This window comes from Euprymna scolopes, chromosome 13 (genome assembly GCF_053919585.1).
Source record: "Euprymna scolopes isolate OS-2025 chromosome 13, ASM5391958v1, whole genome shotgun sequence".
NCBI classification, from domain to species: Eukaryota; Metazoa; Mollusca; class Cephalopoda; order Sepiida; family Sepiolidae; genus Euprymna; species Euprymna scolopes.
The window spans coordinates 55,338,925-55,360,023 of NC_136494.1; the positions used below are offsets into that span (position 1 = coordinate 55,338,925).

General features: G+C 33.7%; 1 protein-coding gene across 2 annotated transcripts in view; it reads right to left on the reverse strand.

The window, feature by feature from the left end:
* Window positions 1-4,305, reverse strand: part of LOC145292353 (calcium and integrin-binding family member 2-like) — a 46,358-nt gene extending 42,053 nt beyond the window's left edge. Inside the window, exon 1 of one of the 2 annotated variants that reach the window (XM_080138683.1) lies at window positions 4,199-4,305. In XM_080138683.1, the coding sequence (XP_079994809.1) occupies window positions 4,199-4,249 (51 nt within the window). In that variant the 5' untranslated portion in view covers window positions 4,250-4,305. The remainder of the gene's footprint in view (window positions 1-4,198) is intronic. The other variant, XM_080138684.1, reaches the window with a different exon arrangement.
* Between the last annotated feature and the right edge of the window lie 16,794 nt (window positions 4,306-21,099).

The window sequence follows — 21,099 nt, forward strand, 5'->3', positions numbered from 1 at the left end:
ACTGACAGTGCTAACTCTTTTGTAGCACTTAGAGCAGCTGCTCTATCATCAGTTGTATGATATCAGGATAGTTGTAGTGCCATGTTACACATGGAAAGGGACCCTGCTGTTGTTCTGGTGGGCTTTCACAAGGCCACAACTTCCTAGGCAGGACTCAACTAATGTGTTTATACTTGGCATCAAAACTGGCCTATATTGCCCAACACTTTCTCCCCAAACTGAAATTAAACAAAACGTAATGAAATGAAACAACAACCCCAACAAATACCACGATTTAACCAGGCAGCCACCCAAACAAAACTAATTCACTTCCTCCCTTGAGGCTCGCATTCACAAATATCTCTGGGTTTAGAAGTAAGCTAGATGATGTAGAGACTTATTTCTTATTAAACTCTGCAGAATATTATCGTTAAAGGAAACAAACCTAAACTTCTCAATTCCCTCAAACTACTTTAACATGACAGGCTAGCTCCCTCTCTGCCGAAAGGACTCGGATAGATATATACATGTGCTTGGAGTTTATATTCGAACCCCCCCCCTCCCCCTTAACTAGAAAGCAGCATCTAGAATTGGATGATCAGGCCTTTATGTGTTTTTGACTCGCCTTTCATCATTGCGTTCGTTACTTATATTTTCTCTACCATTCTCCCACAAGTCAGAACTGTATTCTAATCAATCATGTCTCTGATAATATACATTCAGCACCTTCTTTAGATAATAATGCCCAAATACACACGTTTGGTGACTTTAATGTCCACCATAAAAATTGGCTTGGTTTCTCAGATTGCATAAATGCAGCTGGATGGTCTACTTATAGCTTCTCTACAGCCCATTCCCTTCTAGACTTATTTCTTACCACAGTACCTAAGGATTGTGTAATTAATGTCCACAGTCCACTTGGAAACACAGACCATCTAGTGATATCAGTAGACATTGCGATTAAATCGCAATCCCAAGGTGAAGAAGCATTGCTCAAAATGACAAGGTACTACAAAAGGGCTGACTGGGAAGCCATCAGAGAACACATCAAATATGTCCCATGGACAAATATTTTCTGTCTCTCTGCTGAGCAGTGTGCCAATGAGACAACTGAATGGTGCAAAGCAGGCATTCAAGCACATGTCCCCACACGGAAGTATTATAGCAAGCACCACTCACCCCCTGGTTCACTACAGATTGTGCGGCTGTCACTGCACAAAGATAGCATACACTCCACTGGTTTGTATGCCATATGCCATAAGTCAAATGGGCAAAAATTTATAGATGGTAGAAATCATTGTAAGAGAGAAATAATTACAGTCAAAAGAAAGGGAATGCATTGAATTGCAAAATATAGGAACTTGTGATTTCTGGAAAATTTATAATAGTGGAGTGAATAAAGGGCAATCAGTAATTCCCCCACTATCCAACAATCAGAAGGTTGCATGCACGGCAACTGCAAAGGCATAACTGCTCGCTCTGCAATTCGTCTTCAACTCCATCCTAGAGCCAACAAACAACTCCCTCCCAAATTTCCCTATGTGGACGGAAGCTATAAATGTCCGCTATATCATAAAAAACTTAGACACTGATCTCATCCCGGCTATACTAATTAAGAAATGCTCAGCTGAGCTAGCCCCCATACTTTCCAAACTCCTTGTCTTACTGAATCTTGTTTTCCCAATAGCTTGAAGATGGCCTCTGTGATACCAGTGTACAGGAATATTGGCGAAAGGATCCACCCTCTCATTTATGACCTTATCAGTCTCCTTCCCCTCTTCACAAAAATCTTTGAGACACTAATCAGTCAAGCACTAGTCCACCACCTTGAAAAACCTAATGTTTCTGATAAACAGTATGGATTTAGGCAATGTCGTTCTACTGCAGCTATTTTAACAGTCATCTCTGAACCCATATGCCATGCACTGGATAAAGCAGGTGAAGCCAGGACTGTAGCCCTTGATATATCCAAGGCCTTTGACAAAGTCTGGCATGAATGGTTTCTAATGAAAATTAAACCATACTGGATAACTGGATGAATACTAAATATAATTAAATCCTTTTTAGACAATACGACCATCAAGTTGTCATTGATCCAAGCATCTATCCAAGCAGCATAACATTAATGTGGGAGTGTATTAAGGGTTGATACTTAGACCACTATTATTCCTGATATTCATCAATGAGCTCCCCGATAATATTGTGTCTGAGATGGGTATATTTACTGATGATACAACACTCTAAAACATGCGATGATATGGTGAGAACCGGTGTGTCAATGTGATTATGCCGTATATAAGCAATGTTAAGCCTGGTTAGTACCAGATGGGTGACCATTTGGGAATCATAGGTGCTGTATGTGCTCTCTGTTTCATTGTTTCCAGTCTTCCTGAATATATATATAAGCCTGAAGAATCCTAGAGTGGATGAAACGCAGAATATTCAGTGTAACTTAATCGCCATATATATTTTATAACTTACTAACTAGCTCTACCTACATATTGAGCACTTTTGAAGTAAACACTTAAAGTTTATGCATAAATCTATACTTTCGTATATTAATTTTATGTGAGTAAATTAAGTATATATATATATATATATATATATATATATATATATATATGTACTCTCCACTTGCCACTGGTATTTAACAATGTCGACTCAGGAGAAGTGTAGTTAGAGATTGCGCACCTCTCGCCATAACAATTTCATGTGCAAGATCGTTTACCTTACCTATAGCATGCATGAGAGAAGAACAGATGCACACAAATCCAAGACAATGGCTGAATCCTTAGAAAATTACCTCCAGACCGTAGTGGAATGTGGCCATAAATGGATGGTAACATTTAATGCTAAGTAAGATTAAGCTGCTCTCGTTTAATAATTACAAGAAGTCTCTCCAACGACCGATGTCTATGACAAATAACTCCCTACCTTAGAATTCTTCTTTCAAACTCCTTGGAAATATGAACCAGAACAAATACATTGCGAAGGCTGCTGCAAAGAAGGTGGGCTCTGTCTATCGTGCTGGAAAACTACTCACACCTGAGAGTATCCTGTGCCTCTACAAGGCCACGATTCGCCCATGCATACAGTATTGTTGTCACATCTGGTCTGGAGCATCTACCACTAGTCTCTCCCTCTTCAAGGGTCTTCAATCTAATAGGTCCCACTTTGTCAACTGGGCTCCAACCCTCGTCTTATCGTTGCAATGTTGCATTCCTGTTCTTGTTTTACAAATATTTTAATGGAATGTGCTCTGATGAACTCATTGCACTTGTACCCCATAGGCATACATATCCCCGACAAACCTGCTTAGCAACAAAATCACACCCCTTCACTGTTGAGGTCCCTGAATGTCACAAAGTTTTCTACTCAAATAGCTTCTTCCCTAAAACGGCTAAACTTTAGAATCCCCTACCTGCTACCTACTTCCCTAACTCTACTGATATGCAGAAGGTCACATGCAACGTAAACCAAACTCCTAATCTTTCTTAGTCATGGTTCCAATTAGAAGCCTCTTACGTCCAAGTGGCAATACATGCCTTGCTTGGAGTGAAGGAGAGTAAAAAAAGAAGAAAAAGGATTTCCAAGCAATTATATTTTCCGAATGCATCATTTTGATTAAAGAATTAATATGCAGATTAAGAGTTTTATTTGAATACACATTCACAGATGTCCATCAAAATATGAAATTAGGAACGGATAATTGAAGAGAAAGGATTTTTGTTTTTAATTAAAAAAAAAACAAATCAATTTTAACGCTGATTGAAAAGAAATCCATCTCAAACTAAAGAATTACTCAATCTCAATGAAATTTTCTGTATTTTTCTAAATTAATAAATCAATATTGATATAAAATATTTATTTTTATTTAAAAAAAAAGGATTTAAAAAAAACACTTAAATGCATTCTCCTTCACTTAAATGACAAAATACATTTCTTATATCCATAGACGAAACTCAATTTCTAATTAGGGGGAATTCATTTTTTATTAAAAAAACAACTTTCATTACCCATCTCTATATTAAGTGAAAATAAAGTACGGTGCATCATTTTAGACGCTTTATTTCTTTTACTGCACAAAAAATTATTTTGTTAATGAAAAAGTATAAATTATTATTTACATTTTAACATTAGTTTCTCACATTTTTTACTAACTCCAGTCCCTCACACATTTATCGCCACATAAAAACAAATGGAACTTTTAATTACTTACCTGATAAGCATCAAACTGTTCTTCTGTAAATGTAACCACTTTATTCCCCATTTTGTGTTTTATTCATAAACTGAGATTACTTTCTTTTCATAGTAAATATCAATAAAACCAAACTGTATACTGAATCTATGGATGACCAAAATGGCTAATATCATTTAACAAGAAAAAGAAATTAAAGGCATCATGTATCATTTTATGTTTATATAACAAAACAATCTGTATGTTCGTCAACTCCATATAAAAAGAACTTGTTTTTATTCCATAAATATTTCTTGAAATCTTTTTTATGCTAGTTTTATTCCTCATAATCTGTTTCTTATGCATTCATAATATGGTCATTAAATGCATATACAAATGAATGTTTATAATGTTATTTAGATGCGCATTAATTGAATATCTTAAGTGCTAAATATAAAATTAAGAGTTCTCAAATAGTGACTTGGAAAGTTGTTCCATGGTAATGTTCGGATTCATAATTTTATTTATGGGTTTGCATGAACTATCTTCAATAAAAAGTAATTATGTAATAAAAATTTACGTTGAGGTTATATATATATATATATAAATTTCTTGGTGATTTTATGAACGATAAATACGGTTAACCAGCGTCTTCACCTCAAAGACCGTTTTTACTTAGAAAATCGCCCATTTTTTATTTGGACGTTGATAAATATTTTTTTTTTTTATTTATTTTATTATTTTCAAAACAGTAATCTATTTTATATATACACACACGCACACACACATATATATTTATGTGTGTGTGTGTGTGTGTGTGTGTGTGTGTGTGTGTGTGTGTGTGTGTGTGTGTCTATGTACTAGCTGGCAGCCCGGGCTTTTCCTGGTCATACAATATGCTTAAACATGATATTTTAATTTATGCAGATTGCATATATATTGTTATAGAACCAATCCTCTATTGATTATTATATATTACAAGGAATAATTTGCCCAGTGGACTAATTCACACACAAAAAACGTAATAATAATTAAAAAATAAAAATGATAATGTCATTCATCGAATTCCGTCTGTGTTTGTTTGCAATATCACGTCAGCTGATATTTGAGCTTGACGATGAATGCCCTGTAAAAGTCACTTCTGATAAATGTTTAGTTTTAAAATATGCAAACGAAGAAATGATTTGCTGCGATTTTAAATGGTGTCTTTTTAATCATAAATTGAACTCATTAATGAGAAAAAATGAAAAGAAAATGGTGACGTACACTACACTCGGGCTTGAACAGGGGATCATTCGATCTGAATGCTTTACCACTAAGCTATATCTGCAGATTATAATAAATTTTTTTTTTTTTTTAAGAAAAAATGATTTGCTGAAGTCTCCCTTATCTCCCTTGCCAGTGTAATGTAGAATATTTCCTATGAAATTAATCTTTTTATCTAAAAGAGAGAAAAACTATTTTTAACATCGGATTTTTTCGATTTTTAATACTGATCGGATGAATTTCTGTACAAAACATATCTAAGAACACTGCCAGTCATATAAATTAACTTTGTGTGAAATTTGCAAAAGATAGGCTCAGCCGTTTCGGAACCTATGAAGAAGGAATTCACACACACACATACAGACAGTGACTTTTATATAATAGTAGTGACAGTGATATATATATATATATATATATATATATATATATATATATATATATATATATATATATATATATATATATAGGGTGACTCAAAAAAAACAAAAAAACAGAGGATATTCAATTGTTTTTCTGAGCATTTTACAGTCTACGGAGAAAAAAAGGTCAAAGCCCCTCGTGTTTTGATGTGATGTTTTGAATATAATAAACTAGTTATGACCAAAGTTTCATTTCATTCGGACAAAACACTAAGAAACGGGGTCTAATTAGAGTTGGGGCCAGTTTTTTGGGGTCATCCTGTATATATATATATATATATATATATATATATATATATATATGTGTGTGTGTATAAAGATCCCAATGGAGAGAAAAATTACATGTTTCACAGCTCATCAGTGCGGCTAGACAAGCAACTAACTCAAGCCAGGATCGAAACCCGATCGCCCAAACGACAGTTGGAGCTTCTAACTAACGGATTCCTGATTTGACAAGATACATTTTAAAAGAAGATTGGAAGTCACATCGGTTAAAACATTGTGAGAATATGATTCAAGAACAGTAATCCAAATTATACAAGAAAATTATAGTTTGGTTTTTCAACTTATATATTTTGTGTGATTTATGCTGAAACAATGCAAATGGTTACAATAAAGTAAACAGAAGTTGCTATTTTACTTATATCTCTGGCTTAATATCTGTCTTGATATTTTCAGTATTTGAATGACTAAAAAAATCTGACAGAAAGTAAATTCCATATATTTGATTCCAGAGGCTACTGCAGTATAAATTCACCTTTCCCCTATAAATATGAAAAGTTTTGTTACAAATAGATTCGATCCATGAATTTTCATTAATGTAAAATAGAAGAAATAGCAATCTTAGGTTTTGCAGAAATACATTCAATCATTTTTTTTAAAAGAAAATGTGAATAATTAATAGAAAACTATCTAAAATCTTAAAATAAACATTATATCAGCAACTATAATTTATATATATATATATATATATATATATATATATATATATATATATATATATATATATATATATATATATATGATATATATATATATATATATATATATGTATATATATACAGTACTATTTCATAGTATCATTTAAGCCAAAAATTCAAACTTTAATTCTGACTAGCCAACTTTCATTTATTATTGTTGCATCATTTTAATTGCAACAGAATAACATGTTACAATAACGTTAAAAAATACTATATCCGATCTAATAGTTTTCTCACTTGCAGAAATTCTTAAATATTCACCTTAAGATAAAAATTAGCTTAGAGGAATAACTCTTATTCATTTAGTAAGAGCCATCATTTCTTTACTTGCTTTTCATTAAAGGTTTACTGACAATTACGGTTTCTAGTTCTTTAATTGATAAACAAAAGCAAATGTTCATTTTAAATTAACACTGATTGATTATTGACTTGTTCATTTTTTCTTATGTTTTGCTTCGTTCTCATTAAATCAAAAATAAAAACTTTACTTTTAGCTTGAATATTAAGCATAATAAAAAAAGTTGTGGTTATAAAACAGAAATATTTACAAAACAAATTTCTATCTTATGGATCATGGACAGTGCAGGATCGGTATAGAGTTTTACCTTTAAGAAAATAATCTTTTAAGTAATATATAGTTTCATCATTTAAAAAGAAAGCGATTTCTTTAGCATTTGAAATAATAATTCAAGCAATTTTGTCTTTGCAAATGATTTTAAAACTATATTGTGTATTTGTGTATCAGTATATTGTCAACTCGACCGTTTTTATTTTGTATAACAGATTGACACGCGGTACATCTTATAAGGGATTCATTGTATAGAATAACCATTTGTTATATTAGCGACGATGAAATTATTTAAATCCATTGCAACTAGCACATCTTTTGTCAGTATCATCAACGTTTGGTCTCCAAACAAAATAATCCAAAACTCTATTAATTTTATATTTGCCTAGTAGATATTCTTGTTCATTTTTTTGTTCTTGTGAATTAGCATGTAATTGTTTAACTCGATTATTTCTTGGTATTTGTTGGTATTTGTTTATTCGATTTCACTTTAGAATAAAATAGACCACCTGTAGGTTGCCAACATCCATCGTAAAGGTGATGCTATAAAGTCAACAGGATTCTGACATGGCACCTTGTGTCCTCAGCTAACAACTGTACCTACATCATCATGTAAACACTTGTATCTACATCACCACTGTTTAATATATTTAAACTGTGTAAACTTCAATAATCATAATTTATCAATATAAACATCGCTCATATCTTTCCTAGTGCTGTTAGGGCATAAATAACCACATTAAATATGATTGGATTTGAACATCATTTAACCAATAGCCAAATCGGCGACGTTGTACATTAAGTTAATCATACACTTCTTCTGTAATGTAATGTCTTGAAATAATGTTTGCATATTTTGAATAAACACTGACTCGACTCAACGTTCCTTAACTTATATGATTTTAAGAACTGATATAGCCTAAGCTGGATATCTGTATCTAGATACATTACGTGCTCTGAAAACATGACTTTTTTTACTCAGTTGGCCTTCCATAGCAAAGTTACTGATCGATAAATAGTAATATTGTTATTTACTATGGTGACTTGTTACTATGGCGATAACACTGTACACTATATTGAAATACAGAAGAGGAAACCGGATAATAATGTCTGTTATCCAGATAATCAATATTAAACATCAAGAATGAAAAGTTAAACAATTGTTTACATTTATTTGATAAAATATTTTATTTCCGAGTATATTTAGTTATAATGATTATTTTTTGATATGCTGTCTATAATGCGTAGTGACATGAAATGCAAATATCATCATCATCATCATCATCATCATCATCATCATCATCATCATCATCATCATCATCGATTTAACGTCTGTTTTATCTGCTGCATATGTTAGGCAGCTTTTAGAAATGGATTTCTAAAGTACACCTGAATTTTGTTAGGTGTTTATTTATTCCTCTTTCTTTAAAATCCATCCTTATCACCCCTCCCATGTTTTACTTGGCCTTCCCCTGACAACTGACCTTGCTACCTCAACAGTTCTTATATCTGCTATCTTGGGTACTTTTATAAAACAAAATAATACATATAATATATACCTCCCCCGATTTACAGACAAAAATGTAAGCTAGTAATGCCGGCACCAAAAAAGGAATTGTGTTTGTTATTGTAATCTGACCACGTGTAGCTAGCCTGAAGATGACGGACACTTTTTTTCCCATATTGTTGATGTGAAACTGCAGTTTTGTTTAGCAAGGTGCAATCGCTAAAGTGTATGTTCGACTTGATTATTTTAAGCACCGACTTTCACAGGACATCCTATTGTCGAAACAATAAATTACAAAAAAGGCTTGGGAATGTCATTGTGATTGAAGACTATCAGCGAATGTATTGGTATTGGTCTGAGGTGATCTAGTAAGTCTTTTTGAAGAGATAATATTTCATTGAATGATAAATGCATGGAGGGAAACACATGTGACGTTGAACAATCACCATTTCCTCGTCATCATATAAGATCTGTCAGGTCTTTACAACTACATCCGTGAGTTCTTTATGAATAAAAATATTCAGCTAATCACAGGCATTCCAGTTCGCAGTGTTAACCCAAACAATAACTCATTCAGCCCCAACAGTCAACGCCACAACCAATAAGGACTGCTAACCTCTCGATACCAAACCGAAAATAAAAAAAATAAAATAAAGTTAATCCGTTTGTATTTTTTGTGGCCATAGACCTATTTATAACAGTACTCTCGTCCATTATTTCAACTTGAATAAATTAATCAATTCTCATTTTCTGCCCAGATTTCATATTCCTCCTGTCATTAAGGCTCACATTACACATCCATCATATCATTCTCAGATCATTTTTCCATGCAACACATATCCGTAAATTTCACAGGTTACATTTCTGTTCATCATTAGAGTGTTTGTTAAAAGATTGGTTCAACAATCTCAGTGAAATTAAGCGAGGACAGTAAATTTTGAAAATGTCAAATGAACGATTTAATACATATAGTAAGCTGTGTTCAGTTATCTGATTACTGAATCGAACACCATATTTGACGAAAGAATTACACTTCTGGCTAAGCAATTCAAGCTTCTCGTAATAAATGTGAAACACTCAGTTGTAAAAAAGAACTTGATCAGGATACTGCTTGTATCGTGACAGAAACGAGACAAAGAAAGCTAAAGGTCCCAAACCAAGGCCTACATTAATTTTATTTATTGACGACTACTATCCTCATCTTTTCTTAGTTGTTTCACGACGTTTCGGCCAACTATTCTTCTGGTCTTCGTCAGTAATTGCAGCCACCTGACGAAAGCCAGAGGAATAGTTGGCCGAAACGTCGTAGAACAACTAATAAAAAGATAAGGATAATAGTCTGCAATAAAAAAATTAATAAATAATACTCATCTCAATAATGAATTCCAATTAAATACAAGGCCTACATGTTTTTAATGTACTTCTCCTTCAAAGAACATTGCTTCAAACAAATATCAGTTATCACAACAGAGATCAAGTACAACTAAACAGCAAATAAGTCTCTGAGCCAACCATCAAATAAGTAAATTATGCTTAAAACGAATCATTTATATAACTGGCTATGACACACTTCACTTTTCCTGATAATTAAAATAGTACCAACTCCCCATTTCCTCCACAGACGAAGCATACAAGTCACTGGTGGTTTTTCAAGTGTGAGTGACCTTTATCATCAGGTCCAAACCGTTTTTCAAACTATGAGAGCTGGTCTGGACATGTGCTTATTTGTTAAGAGGGTCAAGCTTCTGCAGAGAGCTCATGAAGACTGTGCCTAAGAATTGTCTGGTCTGCATGAAGTCATTGTCATTGGTCGCAGCCATTCGTTTACCTGCAGTATTGCATATTTTTTATCCACAGCACTGAGAGTAACCCATCATAGCAGTCACATGCAAAGTCAGGGAAGGTTTGGCCCAGAACACATAAACGACTGGCACAGAAACAACATTGCATTTTTCATGCCTGATACATGTTTGCTTGCTAGACACTCATGCTTGAATTGTGTTCATCATTCCGTTTTGTTTTATTGTTTTCCTTCAGTTGTTAGTCAAAGAAGTGTATCCATGTGAGATCCGAGATGATCACACATTTGATGAGTATTAATGCTAAGCTCCTGCAGTTATGTAAGCATTTTCATAACATTCTGATATGTAGATTTAACATTTTACACTAACAGAAAAAAATCAGGTGATTCACTCAATCTAAGAGTTGTTCCCACAGCATAGACACACTAAGTTTCACTGCCTTGGCAGTGGATTTGGCAAGCGATAGTACCACAATTGTTTCTAAAACCTAGAATACGATCAATGGAGAATTTATGGAACAACCAGGAGCACACAAGTAAACTATTGTACCACAAGTAAGCAATGCAGGACATCAAATTTGAGATTGTTTTCATGGATCTTGTCTAAGCGGGAGAGACTAGTGGTTGGTATACCAATGAAAATGGGGTAACTGGTGGCTTCTGAAAGGTATAGAATGTTGGCAGGTGTGAGTATTTTTCTAAGCTGGTAGAAGGAGCCCATGTTCTTTGTAACATTCCAATTTAAGAGACTGGCTTAAATCTCAATTATTCTTTATAGTTCCAGATCTTGTGTAGTTCTCCCTTACATCTGTAGAACTGTTTGTTGAATGCTTACATATCTTTGCTTGTCAATCACCTGCACTTCTTATTTGTTACAAAAATGAGTTTATCTTATCACTGGCAGATCTTTATTGTTAGTATCAATGCTCTTGAGATTTACTCGGACTCATTACTAAACAGCCATTGAAATGAATCCATGATATTCATTAACAAAATGTATTTCGTCATTAATTTAATTCTCTCCAAACAAAACCAATCATTCTGGCCAACCTTTTGATATTGTTAACAGAAACTTCAACCGATTCTCCAATCCACTTCATTCATGTCAACTTCACACATGCTTCAAACGCTTCCCCTTTGACTTGGCATATGCTGCATTAAAAATTCCTCCTGCTGATCAATAATTTGTCATTTCCAAGTCAAACACTTGCATCTCCACTGTTCAAAGAGGCAACGACAGAAATGTTGTTTTCATGTATTGACAAACACCTGTAATCAGCAATTTTTTCAAGCAATCAAAAACGTAAATAATAGTTACACTGCATATTGATGCGTTGTATAAAACCTAAACACACAGCTTTCTTGTTTTTTTTCTTTTAGAGCGATAATATAATATCACAATCTAGCCCAATCCGTTTGCGGCTTGAAAAGCTCTCAGCACACACATAAGAAATACTGGATGGCCAACGAAACAGCACTCATTCAATGAGAGACTTTCATGGACTACTGAATAGTGTCAGCATATACACACTTTTAAGCGAACACTCTCGTACATAAGTTAGTACATACACATTCTCAGCAAGAAAACAAGCACACACACACACACACACACACACACACACACACACACACACACACACACACACACACACACACACACACACACACACACACACATGCTTCTTCTATTTACAAATAGATGCATTTAAAAGTGTTTGTAAATCCAATGTAACTCTTACATTTTTATATTGTTATGCGAGTTACATAATCTCAAAGAAAATTTAAACTTATAAATAACATTGGTTCTATCTAATATTTTAAAAGTTGTATAGTTGTTTTTAACATTTTAAGATGTTGAGTCTTCAAATTCTCATATTAAATAATGAATCTGATTTTATTTATAAAATAAAGCAACCAGCTTAAATTCTTATCTTTTAAATTTCAAGCGTGAATGCTCCCCTCACTACAAAATATCCATTGTTAACAACTTCACCAAACTAATGTCCTCATCTAAAAATGATCATCCATTGAATTAAAAATATAAAACAATTCCTCATAAATAATTAATTCACTAATTATATCGTCGATATAATGATTCCAAACTTAAAAATACTACTTCAAATAGTAATAATACCGAACATCACATCTCAAACTCTATTAACATATACTACTTTGATTGAATGCAATCAAACTAGGAGAAAGGTCATAAAAATATTATATTTACCCAATTGACAATAATAATAAAATTACAGTCAGTCCGTTTTCATTTGGGTTGATTTATTCATTAGTAACAGCGATTTACAAATCGATTTAGAATTTGAGTCTCAGTCACTCCCATCTGAGTAATTAATGTGCAATTAATACATTATTATAAAGCAGTTCAAACAGCAGTTTTTTTTTTAGTTTGATTTGAGACAAAAGTTTTAAAATCTATTTCATCAACTTCAAACTAAAATAACGGAAGCGAAGATGCTAGTAAAACTGTTTCCCAAAGCCGGTGATGATGCCATTGTTTGGCTTTTTAAAGCAAAATTTGTTTTGAATATGAATTGATGGTTTTCCATAATTTTTCCAGTATTTTTAGAAAGTGAAGAAGATAAACATTTCTTGATTTGTTTTGGTGATGAAATTAACGATTATATTATGTACATTGGATACGAAATAGACAATAATATATTAATTTAGTATCGACAACATTTTAAGCAAAGAAAAATAATATTAGGTAAAAATTGTGAGTTGAAAGATTTTGAAACCTTCTGGAAAAAGAATAAGTATTTGGCCGTAAGGAAAAATTAAATACACGTTTGTTTTTGGCTATTGCCGTGTGCGTTTGTATGTGTGTAAATGAAAAGGCATGAAGATATGTATGTGTATTAATGTGCCTTCATTTTGTTTTTTTAGTATGCTCGCCTATGAACTTGTGTACATGTGCGTTTGTTGAGTAGTGTGTTTGTGCATGTTCCGTTGACTATACAATAGTTCTTATCATGTCTTATCAAAGGGGCAAGGCTGGATTGTGATATGCATGTGTGTTTCTCCGTGAAACAAAAGGAATAAGAAGAGAGAAAGATGCTATGATTTTGTCTTGATACTATGCACAGGAATTCTCTGATTAGCTGAAAGAAATTCATGATTGGATATTTTGTCTAATCAAGAGTCGATACATAAATAAATCACTGCTGATGCCTTTTCATGAATTCTATATTAATAATATGACGTGCGTGTGGGTGTTTGTCACTTGTATGTTGTATTTATTATTTACTGTTAATAGTTTATTAAAATAATTTTTTAAAATTTTCTATTCAAACTAATAATTAATTGCAATTTTATAACTAATGATTACCATGTGTACCTTAACAGTTAAAACAGCATTTGGAAGCATTTAAATCCTCAAATAACTTTTGAACAGATCTGAATCCAGAATTTAATTATCTCGACAAGCATTTAATTAGAAAAAATCAGACTTTTTTGGTTACAGAAACCATTTATGAACTAAAAAATGGTATGTTTCTCTAACTTTCCTAATCATTAACCAAGTCTAGTAACACAGTGACAATTTACAATATGCATATGTGGTAAATATGAGTATTTTTTGCTTATTCCCTTTCACACAGTTTTTCTTCTTTTAATTAATTTACTGCTGACTTCTCTCTGTTTTTGAAATTAAAACATCAAACAAATATTTTGTAAAATTGACTTTTAAGGGTCCTATTTATTTTATGAAAAAATACTTTGTGAAATTGACTTTTAACGGTCCTATTTATTTTATGAAAAAATATTTTGTGAAATTGACTTTTAACGGTCCTATTTATTTTATGAAAAAATATTTTGTGAAATTTTTGCATTACTATTGGAAGAGAGGATACTTTTTATGACTTTTAAACTTAAATTAAATTTTGATTTCATTTTGGCTGAAATTGAGTTAAAAGGCAGATTTTAGTGTGCCAAGTTGCTATCAGTACACACGTGACTTTAAAAATATCAAACACTTTCTAAAAAAGTCCCACATTTTTTTTTCCAGTCTCTCACTGTATACCACCTTGTCTGCCTTACGTTTTTTGTTTTATTTTTTTGTTTTGTTTTGTGGGTCCGGAATTTCATTTGGTATCTTTCAACTTTTAGGGACTCTCAGAAGTCAATTTCCTCCAAATTTCTAAAATATCTATTTAATACATTTATAGATGCTTATTTTTGCCTCACTTATTAAATATATTGGATACCTTTATTATCATTGCTGGTTCACAAGAGATGCTGAAAACTTATAAGTTAATTATAAATCCCAGATTTCCAGAAATCTTGTAAGATTAATTTTTAGACTGTATGAAGAGATAGAAAAAAAATTATAGGTTATTTGAACGATCCTTAATCGCAGGAATCTGATAATTACAAAAATATGTTTATCAGAATAATTATTAATTATGTATGTAAACCAACAACTTTAAAATAAAAACCAATCTCTACACAAAAGGTAATGTTAATGTCAGCAAAAGAGTTTTAGTTCCTGGTTATTTTAAGTTCCTTGGAATCATTTTAATCGCGATCACGAGAGAGTTGTTCCCCTTTGATTACGAGTTATTTCCCCTGCATTGCTGCACACCATAAAAATAACGAAATAATGTTATCTTTAGTTATATGTTGTTCCTTTTTAAAATCCTAAAGTATAATTATTAATTAATAATTATTAGTGACAAACAATTACTTTTTTCTTTTCATTTAATTTGCTATTAAATATTTCTTACTTTGCCAATCTCTTTACTTCATTCTCTTTTCATTTTTTCATTTTTAAACTGTCTTTCGTTTTTGCTTTTTTTTTTTTTAATAGGGTGTTGAAAGTTCAATTTAATTATCGTTTAATAATTGAATTATTAATTGCACCATATTGGTCGGAAAGAATAACTAATTTTCTTTTAATGATGTGATTTTAATCTTTATTTATAAACTTAGTGAACGCAAATAGCTTCCAAAACATTTAATTTTTTAATACATGATGATTTATTAAGAATTTTTGGGTCACAAATGACTTTTTAATTCGACAATTTTTACGGCTTTTGAAATCCTTTAAAAATATCGAAGGGCTACCAAGTAATTCATTCTTTTTGTATCAACTATTGAAAATAAAATAAAATTAAATCCGCTGACTTGAGACAGTTATGTATGTTGATGGATTTAATTTTGTAATTACTATTCGTCCTGATATGATATTTAAAACTTAGTTTTATTTATAAAAGCAAAACGTAAAGTAATTGACCATGGTCTAGAGTAAAACTTGCTATGCATAGATGTAGGGGAGAATGCTATTTCGTTACCAGAATTATTCTACATAACTTGGGTCCTCACCTTTTAAAAAGTGAAAAGCAAAACCAACAAATGAAGTAACTCTTTATTCATAAAAAGAAAGTTACTTCCATTTTTTTTTATAAAAGAAGTAAAATGTCAAGAAAACAAAGAAAACAAACTCTGTATATTTTTCTGCAAATTTGAAAATTATCCAAGTCAGATAAAATAATTTGGCAATTGAATTAATGAAAATCACATTTTTTTTTCTGGCTATAAAATCATGTACAAACGTTAGACAAGAAAACGGAATCAAACACTGATTTTGTATGACTACAGCTATCGGTGACAAAATCGACAAATAGACTCTAGAAAGAAAAAGAAAAAGAAGAAAGAAGAAGAAGAAGGAGAAAAATATTTCTTTCTGAAAAGTAAAAATCAACAAGAGAAGATTACTATCAAAATTTATTTAACCTACAACAGCTGCTTCACAGTTTAATTAGGAAAGGCACTTGTTGGAAATGTGGTCCCGGTCAGAGGAGAGTTTTGAAGTGTGGTTAAATAGTAAATTGTTAACTATTTTATAATTTCATCAAACAAGGTTTATGGTTGAAGTAGTCACACTGCTGTCCAAGCTCATAAGTTCAAATTCTCTGATCAAATCTCCAAGTGCTTCAAGTTCATGCTTAATAATTATCTTATCGGTCACTTTTGTTCTAATCCGTTTATCTCTCCTGATTTAATCAACAATGCTACTGTTACCAAGTTTGTTCTGACGTGTACCGCTTATAGACCCCATTTTATTATGACATTGAGCTTTTTTTTTTACAAGGTGGTCACCACTTATCAAGGCTCGGAAGCCACGTGAGGATAAGGGTCATTGCATGTACAGTACGTTAGTGTTGAGATTTGATAAAGTGTCTTACTTAAGGGGGGTGGTTCATCAGGAATTTGTTTATGTTGGATTTGAAGACGTCCAGGTTGTAGTCAGGTGGGAAACAGGCAGACGGAACAGTTCCACAGGCATGCACTTCTAAGAAAGGAGCTTTGTTCATGGAATCTACGTTTTAGTTTTGGCACAGATAAAGAGTTGGGAACATTTTGACAGTGATTTCAACTAGACGGGTGCTCCTCATGAAAGATTGGCGAGGGGGGGACCAGAGATTGGAGCTCAGATGAGCACTTGCCATGGAAGTAACGATAAAACAAAGACAGGCTCGCAACATCGCTTCTGTGGGAGAGAGGTTGCAGAGAAGAGAAAAAGGCATCCCACACTAAGCCACAAGGCCTATTTTGTACTCTGTCAAGACAGAATAGGCTGTTTTTAGCAGCTCCTGCCCAGATGTGGCAACAGTACTCCATCCTTGGACGTACTTGGCTTTTATATAGATAAAGAATTGCATCAGCAGTGAGATATCTTCTGGAGCGGTAGAACGATCCCACCATTTTTCCAGCGACCTTAGCAACAGACTTGATGTACGCGTTCCATTTCAGGTCAGGAGTAAAGGTCAAGACCAGAAGCTTATCAAAACATGGAGCTTCCCATAGTCGAGACTTATCCATTTCAATTGATGCCAGATGGGGATCAGAGTGTTGATGATGCAAAGATAGGAGCTTGGTTTTAGATGCATTAAAAGTAACCAGCCACCTCTTCCCCCACTGTGCCATGCACTTGAGATCAGATGAGAGAGAATCAGAGAGAACTTTGTCATTTACGGCCTTTGATGTGTTGCCATAGATGGTCGTGTCATCAGCATAGATGTCAATGAATGATTTAAGTATGTGTTTTGGAAGATCATTGATGTAGATCAGGAAGAGAGTTGGGCTCAGGATGGACCCCTGAGGGACTCCAGCATTAATACTGTGGGCCTCTGATTTCTGCCTATCGACCACTACTCTTATGAGACTATCAGAGAGAAATGATTTAATGATCGAGAAAACATTTCCAGTTGTACCGTAGCTGGAAATCTTGTGAAGTAGGCTCTTATGCCACACATTATCAGAGGCATTTAATATGTCAAGAGCAATTGCCTTAGAGAGGAAGCCTTTTTCATGAGATTCACTAATCTTGTGAGATATAACCGTTAGCACATCTGCTGTAGATCTGGAAGAATGGAAACCATATTGTATGTCACTAAGAAGGTTATTTCTGTTGAGGTGGTTAACTACTTCTCTATTTAATATGGATTCCAGCAACTTACTCATGACACACAGGAGACTTATTGGTCTGTACTGAGAGGGAGATAACTTATCACCTGAATTTTTAAATACAGGGCATACTGAGGAGGTTTTTCAGGGTGTTGGGAAGCACTTCTCCTTAAGGAAATGCTTAAACAGTTTTGTAAGTATGGGGGCAAGTTCTGGTTGAAGCTTTTCAGCACTATAATTGGAATGCCGTCAGGGCCAGTTGCTTTACTGGAATCAAGGTTCTTGATTAGCTTAGCAACCTCACACACAGATATTTGTATATTGCATAGCATGTTGTCTGTTATAGGAGGAAATATGGGGAGTTGATGGCCTTCATCGCATAGGGTAGAATTAGCTGCAAAGTTCTTGGCAAATAGTTTGGCGTTGTCTGATGCTGACGAGATGACCTCAGGTCCATTGATGATGGTTGGGATAGAACGCACACTTCTGTTCAAGATCCTGTTTGTCATTTGCCAAAACTGGTGGGAATCAAGCCGCTGCTCAGCTACTTTGGATTTAACAAACTGAGCATATAGCTCTCTTGCATTTTTATTGCTCTTTTACAGTGGTTGCTGGCGGTCCTGAAAGCAGCTCTAGTCACAGTGCATCTATTACGTTGGTAGCTATTGAAAAAGTGATTTCTGTGTGCGATAGCAGCAGCACATTCAGGGGAGAACCATCGCTGGCTGTTAGGTTTTTGTTGGAATTTTTTGGATGGTATGAATCGGTCTATGCCTACAATTATCCATTCTGATACTATATATTTTGTTTGGTTAGACCATCCTTGATTACAGAGACCATGCTTCTTCTAAACATTAACTTTCTTTTCATTTTCTAATGACTCTGATGGTTTAACCATCAGTTCATATATGTTGACATCATCTCTTACCCTTTCCGCAGTCTTATTCACCATTACATCATTGATATAAGAGCATCATCTTTGATCAATACAATCTTAAGTACAGCCATCATAATTTTTGGTGAAGATTTAAATTCAAATCTTAATCTGGTCAAACAATAAATCTGACTTTTATATTCGACTGCTTAATACTGTTATAGCTTCTTGTTCACATGAATTTGAAGGTTGGCTGACCTTAAGTCCACGATTTTGGTTTCTCACTCCATTCTCCTCCACTACCGCATGACTTTTCTTACATCAATTCCATCTTTCAGGTTGCACCTTACATACTTGTTCAACTCCTGGAAGTTAAATACTGGTTTGACTTTGTTCTTACAAAGTTTAAGCATTGCCATGAGTGGCAGAATTCCTTCAACCTTCATCCATCAACCTCTCAACCTGCTTCTCAAAGTTATCTCACCACGTAGCATACTTTTGTAGTAGTTAATCCAATTTGTCAACACGAATGGTCCAGCGATTCATTGCCACTGTACTGTACACCTCTCAACATCAAAATAGGCTTGAAAATCCTCATTCTCAATCTGATATGACTTTTGGATGGCATTGCTACTGGTTACACTTCTTGCCATTCTAGTTACATATTGATTGCTGGGTTTCACTTGACCCTAAGTAATTGTACCTCCTCCCAGTCACATCAACTCTCACAACAAGTCTATCGAGCACAATCACTCTGAGTGGAACAACATTCTCGGCATTGTTCTCTCAACAACACTTCACCTCTCTGCTATCTGGTTCCATTCAAAAAGTTAGTGCATAATCATACACCTAATATCAGCAAGAATTTGTCTTTCTTCCCAGTGACAGTGACCACTTTCTGTGGTAACAAACACTCACATACCTTTTCAGAATTAAAAGCAAAATAATATTCCTTTACTCGTTTCTCTGAAATGAAAAGCAATGTATCCAACCTGGCCAACCCATAATCAGATAATGTTTAGTTTTGCTTCTCTACAATCTCTCATCAAATGGAGTTCCTGATATCTGAAGCATTTTCCAGCAAATTTACTGCTTTATCTTTTCACTGTCTGCTCCTCTTTTCTAGGATTATTTGTGGTAGAGGTTGCAAATGCTCCTAGTTCACTAGGATTTTTTTGCCAGCACCCTGGTATGCCTCAAAATTCCCTTTAACTCCTTGGTTTGAATCTAAGTTGCAGTTCCATCAAAATTCAGTCACGAAAATCACTCATGAAAGCTATTTTAATTCTGTTCAAGGCTCCATCTTGTATATCTAGTATTTAAAAAAAAATGTTTATTACATTTTCACCACAAACAAGGCACATTGCCACTTTGATGTAGGGGGCTACTATCAGTTGCAGGGGTTCTATATAGAAAGTTTAGCAGCAAGATGTCTGTTCACATTACACTTGAATTTCTGCATGTCAGTACAGTTGGGGAAGCAGGAAACTGGAAGAGAATTCCAAAGTCTTGCAGTTCTGGAGAAGAAGGTATTAGAGCAGAAGGCTTTCTTACATCTAGGAATTTCGACTGTGTAGGGGTGGGACTTTGCTGCCTGTCGGGTTTGTCAGGGATATTTTCATTGAGGGAGTACAAGGGCTTGTAGTTTGTCAGAGCATCCACTATTAAAATACTTTTAAAACAGGCAGAAAGATGCAACATTTCGTCGATGGGAGAGAGACTGATGCTTAGATGACAGGTCGGGACCTATTAAGTTGGCAACTCTCTTTTGAACCCTGTCCAGGAGTGAGAGACGACTAGAAGTACATGCACCAGCCCAAGTGTGACAGCAGTACTAGCAGTGTCAGAAATTTCGTGAAAATAGCGAATAATTCCACCCCATCTTTCCAAGCTTATAACTCCTCGAAAAATGCAAGTCAAGCCCTAATTTTTTTTTCAATTAAAGGAGCAAGGACCAAGATTTCATTAAAAAAAAACAAAAAAAAAAACGTGTTTTTTTTTTAAAAAGGTTTTAAACTTCGGACTTTACAGGTAAAATTCTATAAGAACACTATGTTTTTTTTTGTTTTAAATTTGAATATATTATGTATTGACCTTTTCTCTTCA